Genomic DNA, 19,842 nt, shown 5'->3' with positions numbered 1-19,842 from the left:
CACTTAAAAATCCTATGTACTTGTCCCAAGCTTTCTTGAATTAAAATAGTCATCTTCACCACCTCCACCGGGAGGCCATTCCTTGTATCCACCACCCCTTTCCATGAAGATGTTTTTCCTCAGGTTACTTCTGAATCTGTCCCCTTTGACCTTCATCCTATGCACCCTCATTCCAGAGCTTCCTTTTAATTGGAAGAGTCTCACCACCTGTGCATTTATGCCATGTAGGTAATTAGTGTCTCTTATCATATGTCCCCTCTCCTGTGTTTCTTCCAAAGTATCCATATTGAGATCTTTAAGTCTATCACATGATCAGATCTTCTAGAATTAGATGACAGCTTAATTGCCATGTTCTGAATGACCGGGAGCAGTTTAAGATGAGCAATCTTTGCACTGCAATAAACAGTGTTTCAGTAGTCTAGCCAAGAGATGACCAGTGGCCAGAGAGCACAGCCCACAAAAATCCAAGAGATGTTTCTGCTGCCTGCTGAGTACATTTGGCACACAAAAGGCAAGAGAACTTGCTAGCAAAAATTGTCCATGCTCCTTAAAATGCCAGTATGAAGGGGTGCTCTGTGAAGAAGGGAAAGAATAGATGTCTTGCAAGACCAGCTGAAATTTCTCAGCTAGAGAAAGACAGACAACGAACCTCTTAACCTAAGCTCGTGTAGCAGGTCAGCTGACAACCCTGAAAATTTAGAATTTAAGTAAACTCTTTGTGAGGTATTGGCATCTAATGCTTTTGAATGCTGTTCCTGTTAGCTACTTCTGCAATTATGAACCTTAAGTAACTGATAGTGAGCTGTTCACTCTGTATTCGAGCATCACAGCATCACACCATCATGTTTATATATGTAACATACAAATGAAGCATGAATCACTGAAGAATAAATTCTGGAAAATAGGAATTCCTTTTCTTTTTGTTGAGAGTGTGAGACTTTACCGCCATTCAAAAATATAGAAAGTAAGAATAAAGGGTCATAAAAAGGAAATAGGAGTAAAACTAAGGACTTCTAGCTCGCTAGCAATTCCTGCACAGTAAATGAGAGGAAGCCCATAGGAATTGAATGGACCTAGAGATGGGAGTAACTAGTGAGGTAATTAAATTTGCTGATGACCCAAAGTTATTCAAAGTCATTAAATCGCGGGAGGATTGTGAAAAATTACAAGCAGACCTTATGAGACTGGGAGTCTAAATGGCAGATGACGTTTAATGTGAGCAAGTGCAAAGTGATTCTTGTGAGAAAGAGGAACCCGAATTATAGCTGTGTCATGCAAGGTTCCACGTTAGGAGTCACCAACCAAGAAAGGGATCTAGGTGTCGTCGTTGATGATACGTTGAAACCTTCTGCTCAGTGTGCTGCTGCGGTTAAGAAAGCAAATAGAATGTTGGGTATTATTAGGAAAGGAATAGAAAACAAAAATTATGTTATAATGCCTTTGTATCGCTCCTTGGTGCGACCGGACCTCGAATATTGTGTTCAATTCTGGTCGCCGCATCTCAAAAAAGATATAGTGGAATTAGAAAAGGTGCAGAGAAGGGCGACGAAAATGATAAAGGGGATGGGATGACTTCCCTATGAGGAAAGGCTAAAGCGGCTAGGGCTCTTCAGCTTGGAGAAAAGGCGGCTGAGGGGAGATATGATAGAGGTCTATGAAATAATGAATGGAGTTGAACGTGTAGATGTGAAGCGTCTGTTTACGCTTTCCAACAATACTAGGACTGGGAGGCATGCGATGAAGCTACAATGTAGTAAATTTAAAACGAATCAGAGAAAATTTTTCTTCACTCAACGTGTAATTAAACTCTGGAATTCGTTGCCAGAGAGTGTGGTAAAGGCGGTTAGCTTGGCGGAGTTTAAAAAAGGTTTGGACGGCTTCCTAAAGGAAAAGCCCATAGACCGTTATTAAATGGACTTGGGGAAAATCCACTATTTCTGGGATAAGCAGTATAAAATGTTTTGTACATTTTTGGGATCTTGCCGGGTATTTGTGACCTGGATTGGCCACTGTTGGAAACAGGATGCTGGGCTCGATGGACCTTTGGTCTTTCCCAGTATGGCAATACTTATGTACTTATGACTTCCTCTCATTTGCTGCGCAGGAATTGCAAGTGCAGCTTTGTAAAAGAAACCCTAAAAAAGGGAGCACTGATGCTAAGAAATTGCCAAGTTGATAAGCAGTCTAGCTAATTCTGCTGCTGTAACATTGAAATCTATGGGACTTAGCCTTGGATTACTACTGCGGACTGTCATGCTTATTTGCCTTTGTAAATGTGGACCTTTGTTTATGGAGGTGGCACAGCCTTCCTAAGTACTACTACTACTATTTACTACTATTTAACATTTCTAGAGCGCTACAAAGTGTACGCAGCGCTGTACAAACACAGAAGAAAGACAGTCCCTGCTCAAAGAGCTTACAATCTAATAGACAAAAAGTAAAGCATTTAAATTTAAAATATTTAAGCAGTCAAGCACAAGAGAACAGTCACAGAAGGACAGAAGATGTTGAAGGGTGGTCAGTGTGATTAGGTGTAACTCTGGTTGGAGTAGTGGGAGAAGGTGATAGGAGATATACTATAGGATGTCATTCTGAGGCCAGGCTAAGTCTAAAGCAGGAGAAGGTATTCTCTGCAGCCTATCTGTGAGATGGAAAATGCTCTCTGAAGCTGCTGCTATAAGTTGTTAGTTTTCTCTCCCTGAAAGAGATCCAAGCCACACCCACGAAGTTCAAACTGTCAGTGGGGAGGGTGAGGGGAGGAAATGGCAGTGCTTGATGAAAAAGAGAGCTCAGTTTGATAGGAGATATACTATAGGATGTCATAGCAGTGAATGAAACATAGAAACATGAAGAGTGCTTAGTGGTTAAATTTTTCAGCGCTGACTTTTTTTGCACTGTTTATGGAATCTAGTCCTACATGTGTTCACTTATTCTTTGAAATCTGTTCCTTCGCCTCATTTGGCAAGAAGTGTCTGAAGAGGGTGTTTTATTATTCAGTATGAAATGGAAGCATACAGTGAGCAAATCAATACATTTTAAGCAATGTTCTGTATAGAATCAGACTGTTGAAGGAGTCCCCTTCAATTGAAATTCACCACTGCTTGCAGGTTGTTTATGGTGATGACTGTGTTGGTGTGAATACTGTTCATTGATGGGACAAAAATGTAAAGATTGTGGTCCTGGAAGAGCTCATTTGTTGATCAAAAACAAAGCGGATGACTCATGACAACAGCAGAAAAGTCTCACAAGAGAAAGGTTGATGAACTTGTAAAGGACAATCAGAGGATCTCTCAAAGCATTACACTGCAGCCCTGAAAACTTTGAAAGAATGATTGAGAAGAGTTCAGAAGCACAAGAAGAAAATTTTGTTGCAGCGTGAATGCTAGGCCTCACACAGCATGAAACACCACAGAGGCAATTACGAGGATGGATCTGTCTTACTCCATCCGCCAAGAGAGCTGTCCTTTGCCAAGAGAGACATCCAGCTGTGACTTCCTGTGTTTGTTGACTGAAGTTATAAAAGAGTGCCTGATTGTGGAGTTTTACCCCGATTGTTTCACTTACCTCTTGCGCCACAGTTTGCAAGTTGACCGATAGGAGTTTATTGACCCCTGATGCAGGCGGTTGTATGCTGAAACACGGCCCGTGTCGGGTATTTGTGATATTAAAGGACTACATTTTTCTCAATCCTGAAGGCCCAGTGTTTGCTTTTTTTGTTTTACTCCATCCGTCAAACAGCCCAGACTCGTCGTCATGCAATTTACATCTTTTTCCAAAATTGAAGGAATACCTTTTGAGGCATCTGTTCGACTCAAGCGAAGAGGTAAAAAGGATTGTGGGCAACTGGTTGAAGAGACCAGATGTGTGGTTCTTGCTCAATGGTTTTCAAAACTTGTATATTGTTAGCAGAAATATGTGGCAAAAGGTGACAACTTGTAAGAAAGTAAATACATATAATAAGAGCAAGTTTGAAGCACTATTTTCATTCATTACAATAACTTAATTTAAACAATAGTTATGGAGGTAAAAGCATTAGATTCATTTAATCCTTGTACATTCTCTTCCCCAAAGAACTTCCTCAGGAAGATTACATTTCAATAGTTTTTATATTATTTGGAACTCACTCCAGTGTTTGGTTTTTGAAGAACCATAAAATACATGGCTTTTTGGCAAATTTCCTTCTGTGAACTGAGCTCCTGTGTTATACCGTTGTGCAGATTAACTGTTTTGAGAAGGGAGCGGAAAATACAGGATAAGTGTCATGTCCCCTACCTCAATGCAAGCGGTGTCCCCAGGCTGCGCGGGGTCCCGTCGATATGCACACTTGACTGGCACAGCCCTGAGCCCATGTGTGTGTAGTTGTTCTCTGGCTGCAAGCTCCTTGATTGCTTTGCTTCCATGCATCTGGTTCTGCTCTCTCTCTCTCTGCCTGGCTTCCAGGCTCCTTGATTGCTTTGTTTCCACGCACCTGAGTCTGCTGTCTCTCTGCCTGACTTCCCTTGCTTCTCTCCTATTGGTCTTCTGGTTCCTCCTTCCCCTGCTCTTGTCCTATGGCTGTGCTCCTTCTCCCTGCTGGTCCCTGCTGATGTCAGACGCCAGCACTTTATCAGCTGAGCTCTTCCTGGACTCCATGCTTCGGCTTCTACTTTGGTTAGGTGTTACTTGCTCCGTAGTTTGCTTCTTCTCTATTTTGTCCCTCATTGCTGACTTTGCCTGTACCTGGATTACTCTCTTGCCTGCTGCCTGCCTATTGACTTTGCCTATACCTGGATCACTCTCTTGCCTGCTGCCTTTCTGGCCGTTACGTTCACCACCCCGCTTCCTGCTCCATCTTGTAAGTCCTGCAGGCTGCCCGCACCTAGGGGCTCAACCTCTGGGGAACGGCGGTCAGCGCAGGTGAAACCCGGGGTTGTCCGGCCGCCAAGCAGAACCTGGTCCAAGTACCGGGCTCAGCAGCGCTCTACTTGGTACAAGAACTCACAAGTCTGACAGTAAGCTGAAGCCATGAGTTCACCGGACAAACCCGACCTGTCTGAGTTGGCCCAGGTTCTTCAGCAGCAATAGGCCCAGCTAAACCGTCTGTCCGGAGTTCTACAGGATGTGTGTTCCCAGATGTCAACCCTTCAATCCCAACGACAGCCTCCTGCTGCATCGTCCGGATCCTTGTTACCTACTCCAGGGTTGCAGCTTCCTGAGCCTCCCTGGTTCGACGGCACCTCTTCTGCTTTCCGAGGGTTCCTCAACCAATGTCTTATGCTGTTTGAAATGCAACCAGCAGCCTTTTCTGCGGATAGACTCAAGATAACCTATATCATCTCTTTACTCTCCGGATCTGCCTTGGCTTGGGCCTCTCCTCTCTGGGAGCAACGGGACCCTTTACTCACTGATCTTGGAGAATTTGTTCGCCGTTTCCGGTTAGTTTTCGATGTGCCGGGATGGCCCTCCTCTGCAGCCGCAGAACTTCTGCAAATTCAACAAGGCAATTGTTCTGTTGGTGCTTATGTCGTTCGCTTTCAAACCCTAGCTTCAGAGGTAAGATGGAACCAAGAGGCCCTTATTGTGACAATAAAGTGATCTACAACACTGGAGTTGCTGAATCTTCACCAGTCTTTTTCCATTTACTGGTCAGACTGTAGAAATCTGACTGGCTTCGGCCCTAGTTCCCACTATTCTTGCCCAACATAACACTTCAGCCATATTGTTTTCTATCCCTTTTGTATTTAGGCATCCCCTGTGTCTATCCCATGCATTTTGAATTCGCTCACCATTTTTGACTACCACTTCTTCTGGAAGGGCGTACCAGGTGCCTACCAGACTTGTGAAAAGTATTTCCTGATGTTACTCCTAATTCTACTTCTCTGCAACCTCAATTCATGTCCTCTAGTTCTGCTTCCCCTATGTATCTGGAAGAAGTTTGTTTGTATATTAATATCTTTCAAGTACTTCTATGTCTATGATATCAACTCTCTCTCTTTCTAACATATACATATTCAGGTCCTCCAATCTCTTCTCATGTCTTTTGGCACAAACCCTGTACCATTTTTGTCACCTTCCTCTGAACACCTCTATTCTTTTTATGTCACTGAAGCGATACAGCCTCCAAAACTAGACACAAGACTCCAGGTGGGGTCTCACCAATGACTTGTACAGGGGCATCAACTTCCTTTCTATTGTTGGTTATGCCCCTCTCTATGCAGCCTAGCATTCTTCAGGCAACAACCACCACCTTGTCACATTGTTTTGCTACCTTGAGATCCTCAGACACCATCATCCCAATGTGTGTCTCCTCATCCATGCATACCGGTCTCTTCACCCCCTAACACATACTGCTCTTTTGGATTTCTACACCCCAATTGCATCACTTAGCAGTTCTTCACATTAACTTTTAAATGCTAAACATTCAGCCATTATGCTAATTTTTGTAGATCTCTTCTCATGTTATTCACACCCTCCAAGGAGTCCACTCTGTTGCAAATCTTGGTGTTATCTGCAAAAGGGCAAACCTTTTCTTCTAACCCTCAGCGATGTTGTTCACAAATATGTTAAATAGAATCAGCCCCAGTACTGATCCCTGAGGTACTCCACTAGTTATCTTTCTGTCTTCTGAGTAAACTCCATTTGCCACCACCCTCTGCCATTTGTCAGTCAGCCAGTTCACAATCTAGTTCACCACTTGTCCTAACTTTAGCCCACTGAGTTTATTTATGATTACAGTAGGTCTGAAATCCTTGGCACAAGCTCACCATGGTGCTTACAAATTTCACTATGTATCTAGAACTTGTCTTTATTTATTTGTTACATTTGTCGAGCCTGGATCCTCAGATCCCAGATGTTTGCCTCTCGCTTTGTGGCAGCTCCAGCCAGAGCAGCTGTTCCCTTTGGTCCAGTGGTGTTTGGTACTCTCTGAATTTGAGCTACATGATTCTTGAGCTCCAGAGCTTAAGTATTCTGAAACTAGCATAGGAGTTGAGAGTCTCTCATCTACTCAAACTTCATGGAGTACTGGGCCAAAGAAAACAGCTGTTCTTGGTAACTCTTTGGTCATTGTTGTGCATACCATTACAGCAATGAGCCTCACTCGTAATCCAGGGCATGTGGAGTTTGATCTCAGTATCTCAAATTTACTGTTAACGCTCACTGTAGTATTTGCATAGTACCAAAGAGAGCTTCCTTCTACAGTTCATAAGATGTAACATGTAAGGCAATTTATCCTGATGTGCTTGAAAATTCTTTTTAATCAAGCCTGTGCCAGCCAAATGATTGAGAATATTTCTGATCTTTCTGTCACATTTTCTTTCTTGGACTTTTTTTGGTATTTGAGGAACTTCTCTCTATCCACACAATTCACAGAGTAATCACTTGGGACTGACACCTCTCTGATAAATGCCCTCCTGGTGATTCTCTTTTGCCCCTGGGTCCGGTGTCCTTACATCTAGCTTGTTGTTGGTTGGAATGAAAAAAAAGAAAAGCTACATGGTGAAATTTCTAAGTGCTATGGTAAGCTTGTGCCAGGGATTTGAGGCTTACTGTAATTTAACTGTTGTGTGGTGCTGCACAGATCATGACTGCTCAGTATATAATAAATGGAAACTTTCCTTATTGTTCTTTTTCCTATAATTTATATCACTGATCCCAATGATACTCTGTTAATACATATTACCCATCTTCTACATTAAACAGACTAATATGCTCTGAACAGGCAAAACGCTGTTTGCCTGTTCAGAGCACATTAGTCTGTTTAATGTAGAAGATGGGTAATATGCATTAACAGTGCTGTGTTAAAATGTAGATATTGTGACTGTCAGCTTCAGGGTTGATTTGCTTCTTTCTAAGCAACAGTAACCCACAAGGCCTTGTTAGTTAATAGAACAGGAATGGTCAGCAGTATTTCCATTAAATTCCCTTCTCCAAATTATGCCACAATCACATTACCTTATCTAATTCTGAATACTTCCTTCATCATGAGATCTGAACTGTATACTTCATACTGCCCTCAAGATTTCAGGTCCACCCTTTGACTTACAGATTTACACAAAACTAGCATTTATTTTTATTAACTTTTGTGGCTAACCCAATTTGGATGACTTTGTACTAGGGAACTATAAAATTTCATGTGGAATACAAGCATCTCATGATTCTTTTTGGTCTGTGGAGGAATTTTGTAACCTTTTTGAACCAACTTTTGGACTGTCAAGTCTCGCAAGATAAAGTGCTGTATTATATTATTGTTCCTGTGCTTTGAAAAAAAAAAAAAAAAAAACAACCAACCAACCAAAACATCTGCTGAAAGCATAAACAGCTAGCATTCAAATTAGATACTTGAGATTCTTCTTAATGTTTTTCCTGTAGATTGAGAGACTGCAAGACACTGTCTGAAGGATTGAAGGTGCTACATAGCACAAGAAGATTTTTACAAAATTTAACTTGTTTAGCTTCAAAATTTGTTATAGTTTATGATCTAAATTTATAAGCCATTATAAATAAAATATCTCAAGCTACAAAAGCACTTTGAATAATGTATTTGCTTGTGTGAGAGTACCGATTGACCGCTTTGTAAAAATCGGTGAAGGTGACTCTGTTAACTACATGACATAATTTTCCTTTGTATAGTGTATCCATTTAAATTATTGATTAACTCATAGCTAAATGGTTTCTTTATAACATAAATCAGTGGATCAGTGTCAGGGGCATATGTTCAATTAAAATGCTGTACAACTTCCAAGAAAAGAAAACTCACTGTGCAAACCTCAAATCCATAAAAGAATTCATGTTTTGTTTTGTTTTTCCATATTTTATGTTTTTCAGTAGCTGTTATGTTAAAAAGGAGGCTAGAGTACAATCACAATACAAAACATTTCACTGTAACAAATAACAAATTTTCAGCTAGAAAACAGGAGGAAAAAGTCTCAGAAAAACAAACAGGTAACTATTAATGTATCGTTTAGTGCTCCCTTCTTTTAATCATCAGCTTAAAAAAAAAACCTCCCTTTTCTTCATTTTTATTTTAACTTTTCAAAATTGTAGTTTAAAATCACTCAAAAATAGGTTTAGAATTATTCAAACTTTATTGTACTTATCTTTAAATCACAGCCTTCACAGTGACTTCCCAGATAGTCACCAACTTTCACTATACTTCCAGCAACCTTCAAAGGAACATCCCAGGCAGTCAAAAGCTTTCACTCTAATTCTGATGCTGTTAGTGTTTTGCGGCTCTATTGCTGCCACATAAGGGCTTGAATGCATCTGTTGCTCAACTTTTTCTTTCCCTTAAACTGCTATTACAATACAATACCATTTGCTTTAGTTTTTGTCATTAGACCAGACAGTAAGGAAAGAGTAAGTTAATTGTGTTGTTCAACTTAACTTTTAAGGGCTCTGTTTACTAAGGGTGCGCTAGCATTTTTAGCGTGTGCACAAAATTAGCACACGCTAACTGTGTAGGTGCCCATACGAATATTGTGGGCGCCTACACAGCACGCGCTAATGGTTAGCGTGTGCTAAAAGCACTAGCGCGGCTTAGTAAGCGGGGCCCTAATTTTGTTTTTGTTATTGCTGTACTTTAGTGCTAAGGTTTAGAATTCAGATACTCTGATTGCAATTAGCAGCCCAGACTACCAATCCAAGCAAAATCATGTTTGAGGTTGTCTTGTAGAAATGTTTTTATTCCTGGAAGGTAAGGTAGTACCTGGAGGATGACCCTCTATCTTTTACATAGACCCTCTATCTTTTACGTATTTATTTTTGGCCCAAACAGGAGTATTGCGATCTGCAAAGAATCTAGAGCTTTCTTCAGGACAAATTCTGATATGAGGACTGTCTCTTACTGTAACAGTTGACCAGCAATAGTGATACTGTACTGGCAGTAAAGGGGCAGATATAGTAAGCCCTATCCTAGACACGTGCTGAATTCAGCACAGATTTCCTAAAGCATGCACATAATGCTATCCCTGAATTGTGTGCACAAGAGAGCATGGTGATCACCATGTAAATGTGCACATGGGGGTGCATTAGCAAAATCAAGCTTCTGGACTCAAAAAAATTGTGGGGGGTCTTTTACTAAGGCATGGTAGCGTTTTTAGCATGTGCTAAAAATAGGCACGCGCTAAACGCTAGAGATACCCACAGGAATACATTGGCGTGTCTACTGTTTAGCTTGCGCCTGTTTTTAGAGCGCACTAAAAACGCTAGCGCGCCTTAGTAAAAGACCCCCCTGTATCGGCACTTGAAGTTGCATGTCTATAAACCTATGAGTGATGCATACATTGATATAATATTTACATTTCTGCAGTGAGGTTCTTTACCTTTTATTTCTCAGCCATGCCACCTCCCTCTTAAACCAGTGTTTAGCGATGAGATCATCTCAGCTAATCATTCCCCTGCCATGTTTTCTTTTTCTTCCGTTCTTTCTTTGATTCATCCCCTAAATATAAAAAATAAAGCAAGTTGCAGGTGAATATGGCACAGCCTGGTCAACCTTTTTGTTTGCATTTAACACCAGAACCAAACTAACATGGAGTCTGCTGCCAAGCACTATGGACCTGACACAGCAGTTGCCATTCAGCCTACATGTGTGAGAGACCAAAGACAGCATGCTTAATTTCTCTGCTGGTTTACTGGATAAAACTAGTGCCTGGAGCTAGCCTTTATCTATGGAGATCCAGCAATGGGAGACAAAACACTGCATTCTTTTATCTGAACTCTTATGCTGCCTCCCAGACTTTCCATGATGAAATCCCCTTGTGTGAATGCCTGCCTGGTTGGTTCTGCCAAGATTGAAGAGCTCCGGTGTATCCAATCACAAAGACACAGAGTTCAGGCATACAACATTGATAACTTAAACTTAAAATTTGCAGTTTTACCATTGTCTTAAGCATTTGCTTTGCTTGGTATTTTGCCTGTAGTTTGCCACTTTGCCTTTGCTGTTCCTACTATTTGTCCAGGGACTTATTTTTTCTGAATTGCCAACTTCAGTAACACACCTGTGACTCAGACTTCACTGGACATTGAGGTTTTCCTAAATATCAAGTTCATTAAATATTTGATATGCAACTCTTCAGAAGCCTTTCAGAGTGGTTTACAAGAATTATATGTAGCTTAGCAAAAGAAAGGAGAGTGAACTACAATCTTGGATCAGACAACAAAAGAACAGGATTGCTGTAGAGTTATCTGTCGATTTATACTCCCAGGATCCTCCCATTTAGGACTGGGGATATGAGAAAGGGAATCTAACGGATAACGCATCTGATGGGATACATTTTTTAGCCCAGCTTTGAATTTCTAAAGTGATTGTTCTAATCAAAGGGGAAGGGAGAGCATTCCACAATGAGGGACCTATAATACTAAAAACAGTTCTGACAAACTTATAGCAAATCTGTCTAAAGGGCAGAAATACAAGACAGTTTATTTGGGAAGATCTAAGGGTTCTGGATGGAGAGTGGGGAAGTAATAGACGAGAGCAATATAGGAGGGAACCACAGTAGTGAACCCTGTGTACTAGTGACAAGCCGAAAGAAATCTGGTGGAGTGCCGGTAATCAGTGTTCTGTGCACAAGTGTGTGTGGAGGGGTTGGGGGCCACATGATAGTTTCTCAATCCTGTCAGTAGTCTCACTTCCATATTTTGAACTGGTTGTTGACGTCTGATATCGGCAGTTTTTTTGTACCATGTAGAAGGCTTATTGCAATAGTCCAGACTGGACATTATAAGTGAGTGGATGAGAATTTGTAGGGCCATTTTTGTGAGCAAACAAACAATGTACAGAATATATCATTCTAATGGGCTGAATCAGAAAACCTTGCTGTAGATAAGATTAGAGTGACTAATAAGAACATAATAGCCATACTGGGTCAGACCAGTGGTCCATCTAGCCCAGTATCCTGCGTCCAACAATGGCCAATCCAGGTCACAAATAGTAGCAAGATCCATACTACCAATCCCAGGGACATAAGTGGCTTCCCCCAAGTCTCTCAATAGCAGACAATGGACTTTTCTTCCAGGAACTTGTACAAATCTTTTTTTTTTTTTAAACCCAGATATGTCATGGTTTGATTTACTCTGCAATGGCTTGCGTGTGGGACTTTGTATTCGTGATATTGCCACATTACTCCAGTCTTGCAGGGTACCATGTGCTACTTGACATTTTAAGAAGTGTCCTGCAAAAGAAATGCTGGACTCGCCCACTAGTAGGTGCCGCATAAATTTTAACACGCTTCAGTAAAAGGACTCTTTAGTATCCCAGTTGATAAGCCCAGTCCATTTGTAGTTTTGTTAGAACGTATAAAGGCCTTTAAAATGTTCTGTTTTTCTCATCTGCTCATGTTGCGACATGTGCTTGACTTTCTGTAGACTACAGCATAACTGTTTGAAAGGGGGTTTTAACATTTTTTGTACTGATCAGAGTTTATAATCTTCATTAATTGTTTTACCCTTAGGTGATTGGGAAGCATGATGTGGCAGTACCATCACATCTCTACAAGGTGATTCTTGCCAGAAGAAACAAAGCATCCACTGAGCCATTAGCAATTGGCGCATTTGTGGTGCCCAATAGTCCCATTAGCTTCAGCCATCAGTTGCCTGAATTTCAAGTGAGCATTGAAGACCTTGAAAAGATGTCGGGACTTGTTTTCTTTCCACGTGTGGACAAAGCCAAAAACTGTAAAAATATCTGCGAAGTAGACACCTGTAAGCTAATAGGTTTTAAAGAGTTCACATTACATTTTTCAGGCAGGAAAATCAAGAGTGCTCGGACTTTGCATAGACTTGAGAAAGTCATGGCAGAATTGAAGGAAGCTGGGATCCAGCCTGATGATTATCTCTTGAACCTTTACAAGAAGAAGAAGGAAGAATTGTCAGCATCAGAGAAGAAGATGCTAAGAGCAGAAAGAGGAGGCTGAATTTATTCATACAGATAATTATTCAGACTTGATTCTTTGTCCAGCAGTTTTTCAGGATTTCCAAAAGGAATATGCATAAATTACATTTGTTTAATCAACCTCCACCATATAGCTATTATACCACGGACCTTGGTGCCACTCACTGGATATTAATTTTTTGCCAGCAAGAATTATGCAACCACCTCCTCAGTCCCTTGGTGTAAATATTTTATCTTTTTTCTTTTGTAATTAAAATTTAAAACAACCATAAATACTCATCTTAAAGATGGATTCTCAATCAGTCGGGGGTTTTAAATCTCATACAGACTTTTGTCTTGGAGCTGTTTCAAGGAACACCCCCTAAAATGATAAAGGCAAAGATTAATATATATCCATTCACCATCATAATTCCTACAGTTATCCCCATCTAATCTAAAATACATAAATGTACCTATTTCAAACGGTGTCGGCATTTTTCAACCTGCTTACTCGTATAAAATGGCGGAGGTGTTCTACTAGTGGTTTTTATCTTCCTCAGCCTAATCATACGATCTGAAAGAGAGACCAATCACAGACTTCTTAGTCACAGCAACATCATCCAGTCTGTTTCTAAATTAGGTTCCATAGGGCTGACCGTATTCAATTTAAAGATCCAATTCTGCTCATGATAATTTAACAGCCTCTACATTGTTTCCCTCCCACCCTACCTTTACCTGATCTATAACCTGCCATCTAAAATCTTGTAGGGAATGATGTTTTTCTACCCAATGCTGTACCAAAGGAGCCTGATAAGACTCCGTGTGAATACGTGACTTATACTCATTTAGTCAGACATTAATTGGGCGGCTACTCTGACCTACGTGCATTAAATCACATGGACACAGAATGAGATAGATAACATTTTTACTTGCCTTGCTCTAAACTCATACTTTTGATCTGGGGACTCTCAAATTGGCCCTGCTATAGTATATTGACACCATTGGCATCTACTACAAGATGCATGGATAACCCTGTTCATATACCTGTCTATCTCATCCATATTGTGGGGTCATATTTTCACCCAAGGTTTCCCCCTGTGTGAAAGCCACCACTGGAAACTCTTTAAAATAAAAAAAAAAGGAAACAATTGCATTACATGGCTGTACTGAACGTTCTTGCAGTAACAACTCATGTTGTGCATACCACACTCGGATAAGCCTTTCTTACTGCCAACTTGGGGTAACCTCTGTTCTGTCCAAAAATCTCTGCTGCAATTGCCTTGCAAGCGATTTAAATTCAGCCAGATTAGTACAGGTCCATCGAACTCGAAGAAATTGACTTATCTGTAAATTATATTTTAGGGAGAAGGGATGGCAACTTCCACAGTGTAGCAATGTGTTTTTCTCTACTGGTTTGCAGTATAAAGTCGTAATCAATTTTCCATTGTCTTTTATAATCCACCAAGATTAGGTTTTGAAGGATTTGATCAGTATGGAGAAATTTCTTTCTTCTAGAAGCTTCAGTCTTAGACTGAATATACAGCTTTGTGAGAATTGAGCTCTTCACCAGACTTTATAGTGATGAAAGTAGATAAGGGAGGTGCCTGGAATAGACTTCCTGAGCCAGTATGTCAAGCTCCATCTCTGGCCGTCTTCAAATTAAGCTAAAAGCCCACCTTTTTGATGCTGCTTTTAACTCCTAACCCTTATTCACTTGTTCAGAACCCTTATTTTATCATCCTCACTTTAATATTCCCTTATCTCTAGTTTGTCCTGTTTGTCCTAATTAGATTGTAAGCTCTGTCAAGCAGGGACTGTCTCTTCATGTTCAAGTGTACAGCGCTGCGTACGTCTAGTAGCGGCTAGTAGCGCTTTAGAAATAAGTAGTAGTAGATTCAGCCCCAGACAACATAAAAACAAGAAGCTGAGAGACAATTAGCTGATGAGACATCATATCGATTGTTACTTGAGGATCTGGGGCAGAAATTATCTTTACAGATAAAGTTTGGTGGAAGAAGCTTATAAGAGGTTATAAGAAGGGGATGTTAATTACTAAGGAAGCAGATTATTTTGAGAGAAGACCATTTCTACACTTTGGAAGTTGCCATCCCTTCTCCCTAAAATATAATTTACAGATAAGTCAATTTCTTCTAATTTGAAGGTCCTGTTCTACTCTTGGTGAATTTAAATCGCATGTGAGGCAATTGCAGCAGAGATTTTTGGACAGGACAGAGGTTACCCTAACTCGGCAGTAAGAAAGGCTTATTTGAGTGTGGTATGCACAACATGAGTTGTTACTGCAAGAACGTTCAGTACAGCCAGAAGAGAGACTTACTTGTGTGCTGCCTTTTTACCATCTTTCTAAACAGTTTATACAATGGATGAGAGCTTACTGGCATGTAATGCAATTGTTTCCTTTCTTTTTTTTTTTTTTTTAATGTTTCCATTGGTGGCTTTCACTCTATGTCCATGTGATTTAATGTATGCAGGTTGGAGTAGCCGCCCAAATAAGGTCAGACTAAATGAGCATAAGTCACGTATTCACACATTCCCTACAAGATTTTAGATGATGGGTTATAGATTAGTTCAAGGTAGGGTGGGAGGGGAGGCATTGTGAAGAGGTTGTTAAATTATCGTGAGTAGAATTGGATCTTTAAATTGTATATGGTCTGCCCTATGGGACTGAATTTAGAAATAAAATGGATGACGTTGCTGTGACCAAGAACTCTGATTGGTCTCGCTTTCTCTTTCAGATCATATGATTAGCTTGAGGAAAATAAAAAAACACTAGTAGAACATCTCCACCGTTTTTGAAGCCATATGAATAAGCAAACTGAGAAATGCCGGTGCCATTTGAAATAGGCAAATTTATGTATTTTAGATTAGATGGGGATAATTGTAGGAATTATGATGGTGCATGGACATATATTAATCTTTGTCATTTTAGGGGGTGTTCCTTGAAACAGCTCCAAGGTGAAACCCCCGACTGATTGAGAATCCATCTTTAAGATGAGTATTTATGGTTATCTTAAAATTTTAATTACAAAAGAAAAGAGTAATAGAAATTATAGTGATAAAATATTTACACCAAGGGTGCATAATTCTTGCTAGCACAAAAGTTAAGAATCAGTGAATGGCACCGCTGAGTTCCGTGGTATAATAGCTATATGGTGGAGGTTGATTATACTGATGGATGACTGAAAACCTCCAGAAAGTTTGGTGTGATTTTAGCATGAGTTATATTTGTATGCACATTTTCATTTTATGCAGATATACATTATCCGTATTCCATGTGGAAATCCTGAAAACCCAACTGGGTTGGGACCGATGATGGAGTTTTGGACAGGGATGGACAAACTACAACCCATGGGTGAAAACGGAGAATCTTAATTTTGTAGACTGTGACACTGTTCTGGTTTTTGACTTGGTGTCTGACTACATCTAACTTTCCCTGCAAGTGATGCATGCTCTGCCATAGGTAGCACCACTTTTTTTTTGCTAGTTTTACATAGCTCTTCTCTCTTTGTGGGGGAGGAAGGATCCTGCTGCAGCAACCTTTAGCTTGCAGGTAGTAAGAGTTGTATGCATATGGCATTGGGCAGGTGCTGGTGTGTGGGTAACAATTCATTTTGTTTTTTAAAATGAGAATGCCTAGCAACCTCATGCTCATATATAGCAACTGCTTCCCTAACTGGGCATTCTCTCAGCTAACACAGAATTCGGACATCCATTAACACCTTAGCTTCACTTGGGACCGTTGCACTAATAAAATCACTGTTGCTGGAGTGGGAGAGTAGGTGGTGCGAGCAGAGTTGCAGGATGTTGGGACTTTGGTGTTCTGTTGTAGTTGGTCTTGGTTGCCCTTCTTTTGTTGTTTGTTTAAAAACAAAAGGGTTAGGAAGATTAGCATTCCTCATATATTAAAATAAGCTTGCTCCCCTCCCCCCCCAAAAAAAATTAAGTGGCTACAAAATGAATTTGAAGGGCTGCTCCTCCAACATACATAGCACTATTCTGAGGTATAAAAAGAGCAGTCTCTTTGCACATGTTACTCTTCTTGTTTGGGGACATCCAACTACATTGTTCAGGTACTCTGTCTTGAGAGACCTTTGTCCCCTCTTTTCCTCTAGCCCCTAGGCCATACAAGTGTGTCGGCTATGGCCCTGGGAGAAAAAAGTCCACTTCTGAGGTTGATGATTCTTGCTTTACACCATTTATGAGCAATGTTTGAAAGCTGAAAAATCAATGTGAGTAAGTGAAGTCACAGTTGATAATAATAATTATCCTACTGTTCTTTGCAGAACTGCTTTAATTCGGACACATTTATAGGTTTTCATGCATAAACTGCTTGTTTCAGGTCCTGCCGAAACATCTCTTTTGGTTTAAAGTTGAGACTTTAGCTAGACCAGTCAAACTAATTTTGTGTCTCCTCAGCCATTCAGATGGAGACTTGCTTTTGTATTTTGCATCAATTGTCGTGCTACATAATCTACTTGTGCTTCGGCTCACAGACAGATGACCGGACATCCTTCAGAATTTTCTGCTACAGTGCAGAATTTTTGATTCCTTCAATAATGGCAAGTTTTCCAGGTCTTGAGGCAGCAAAGCATCCTCACACTATCACAGTACAACCATTATGTTGTACTGTGATGGTGTGTTCTTTGATATAATGTTCTTACTGTGGAATATTGTATTTGCTTTACAGAAGACATAGTGGGGCCCGTGTGGTCCTGTGTCTGTCCATATAACATCTCAAAAGGCTTGGGAATCATCTGGGTGTGTTTTTGCAAATGTGAGATGAGCATTGATGCTACTCTTATATAGCAGCAGTTTCCATCTTCCTGCTCTCTCATGAATCCCCTTTTTGCCCAATCCTTTTTCTTTTTGTAGCGTCATGAACACTGAACTTAGCTGAGGCTAGAGAAGCCTACAGTTCTTTGATGATCTGGGAAGTTTTGTGACATACTGATGAGTTTTTGCTGCCCTTTGGAGTATTGTTGGCTGAATGGCCACTCCTGGGAAGATTCACCATTGTTCCAAATCTCCATTTGGAGATAATGGCTCTCACTGTGATTTGGTGGAGTCCAGAGCTTTAGAAGTATGACTTTGTAACCGTTTCCACACTGGAATATTTCAACAAATCTTTTTCTCAACTCTTCTCAAATTTCCTTTGATGGTGGCAGAGTGTGCTTGTAGAAACTCTTTTTATACAAAACATGATAAAGTGACAGTTAACTTTATCTTTGAAGATTAAATATAACTTCATGTTAAATATAGAAAACTTTTATTTTATTGCATCTCGGGATAAAAGTGGCTAAAGTTGCCACAAACAAAAATGAGGTTATAATGAACTGTTAGAGCAAATAATTTGTAAAACAGACCACACTCCATCCTTTTATGTGAAAAACATTACACAGGTTCAAACATGTAACTTTTGCAGACTGTTTATGGACCCATGACATGAAAAATCAGCCATTTTTTAAACATTTTGGATCTCAGATTTTAGCCACCTTTTCAAGAGACTCATATATTTTGGTACTTGTTCACAAATATCTGACTAAAGGTCTAAAAGAAATGTGAAAAAATCTAGGAATTTGCAAGTAAAGATTCATGTAATTGGAGTACACTTTTAATAAGAGATTTTCTACAAACTTTTTATCATTAAAGCCAAATATTTAATCTGCAGCTCTTTTATATTGGGTCTTGTTAGAAACATAAATATTGTATATTGGCTTATAACTTGTTGCAGCGTTTCATTTTACTGATGTAAGATCATGCAATGTACAGTACTTTTAGATACGTTATTGTTCATGTCAAAAAACATAGAATCGTGCATTAATTGTACATTCTAATGATTAAAAAAAATAAAGTGTGTGGTATCTTCTAAGATATGTATCACAGCATTATTTATAGGTTTTAGGTTGATGAAGTAAGGAACAGTGACATCTCAGGATCTAAGCCCTGCCATAAATCTGCTAACTCTCTTCCCCTTAGAGGTGTGCACTGGGATGTAACCTGGTCCCCATTCCCACCCCATCCCCAGTCAGTTTTTTTCTATCACCATCCCACCCCTGTTATATTTCTATCATCCCCATGGATTTCTTCTGTTCCCTGCACACTTCTATTCCACATATCTACCAGAGAAATGCTATTGTTTGACCAAGTGACAACTCCAGGACTCAGTCACCTGTTCTTCCCCAATGTAATATGTGCTGCTATCTCCCAGCAAAGTACATCTGCCATATACATAGAACAAATAATTCAGGCCTTACGAGAAAGAATTAATGGACCTATATATTTATTGGGATTGTACAGGTGGTGTACAGCAAGACTAAGCTAGACTTGCTGTACAGCAAGTACTAATCCTCATTCCTGGATGACCCCTTGCATCCGATACCTTCGCTCCTGCACCCGATCTGCCGAACGCCTCTGGAGGAAATCTCGCACCCATACCGACTTCATTCATTACAAATTCATGCTATCCTCCTTCCAGTCCTCCATATTCCTTGCCAAACAGGATTACTACACCCAATTGACTAATTCCCTCGGCTCCAACCCTTGTCGTCTCTTCGCCACCCTTAACTCCCTCCTCAAAGTACCCTCTGCTCCCCCCCACTCTCTCCTCAATCACTGGCTGACTACTTCTGCGACAAGGTGCAGAAGATCAACCTCGAATTCACTACCAAACCACCACCTCCTCTTCACTCTTTAACCCACTCCCTCAACCAACCAACCAACCCAGGCCTCCTCCTCCTCTTTCCACGATATCACCAAGGAGGAAACTGCCCTCTTTCTTTCCTCCTCGAAATGCACCACCTGTTCCTCTGATCCCATCCCCACCATCTCTCCTACTGTCACCCCCCTCCATCTGTCACATCCTCAACCTCTCTCTCTCCACTGCCACTGTCCCTGACACCTTCAAGCATGCTGTAGTCACACCACTCCTCAAAAACCATCACTAGACCCTACCTGTCCTTCCAACTACCGCCCCA

At 40.5% G+C, this 19,842-nt stretch overlaps 1 protein-coding gene across 1 annotated transcript in view; it reads left to right on the top strand.

Moving 5' to 3' along the window:
* The window catches only part of EXOG (exo/endonuclease G), a 55,539-nt gene extending 41,021 nt beyond the window's left edge, over window positions 1-14,518 (top strand). The window contains exon 6 of the mRNA XM_030189906.1: window positions 12,432-14,518. Within this exon, the coding sequence (XP_030045766.1) occupies window positions 12,432-12,893 (462 nt within the window). The 3' untranslated portion in view covers window positions 12,894-14,518. The remainder of the gene's footprint in view (window positions 1-12,431) is intronic.
* The last annotated feature ends 5,324 nt before the right edge of the window (window positions 14,519-19,842 follow it).

This window comes from Microcaecilia unicolor, chromosome 1 (assembly GCF_901765095.1).
Source record: "Microcaecilia unicolor chromosome 1, aMicUni1.1, whole genome shotgun sequence".
Lineage (NCBI taxonomy): Eukaryota > Metazoa > Chordata > Amphibia > Gymnophiona > Siphonopidae > Microcaecilia > Microcaecilia unicolor.
Note: the sequence above shows the minus strand (reverse complement) of the source record. Positions and strands in the feature narration are given on the sequence as shown.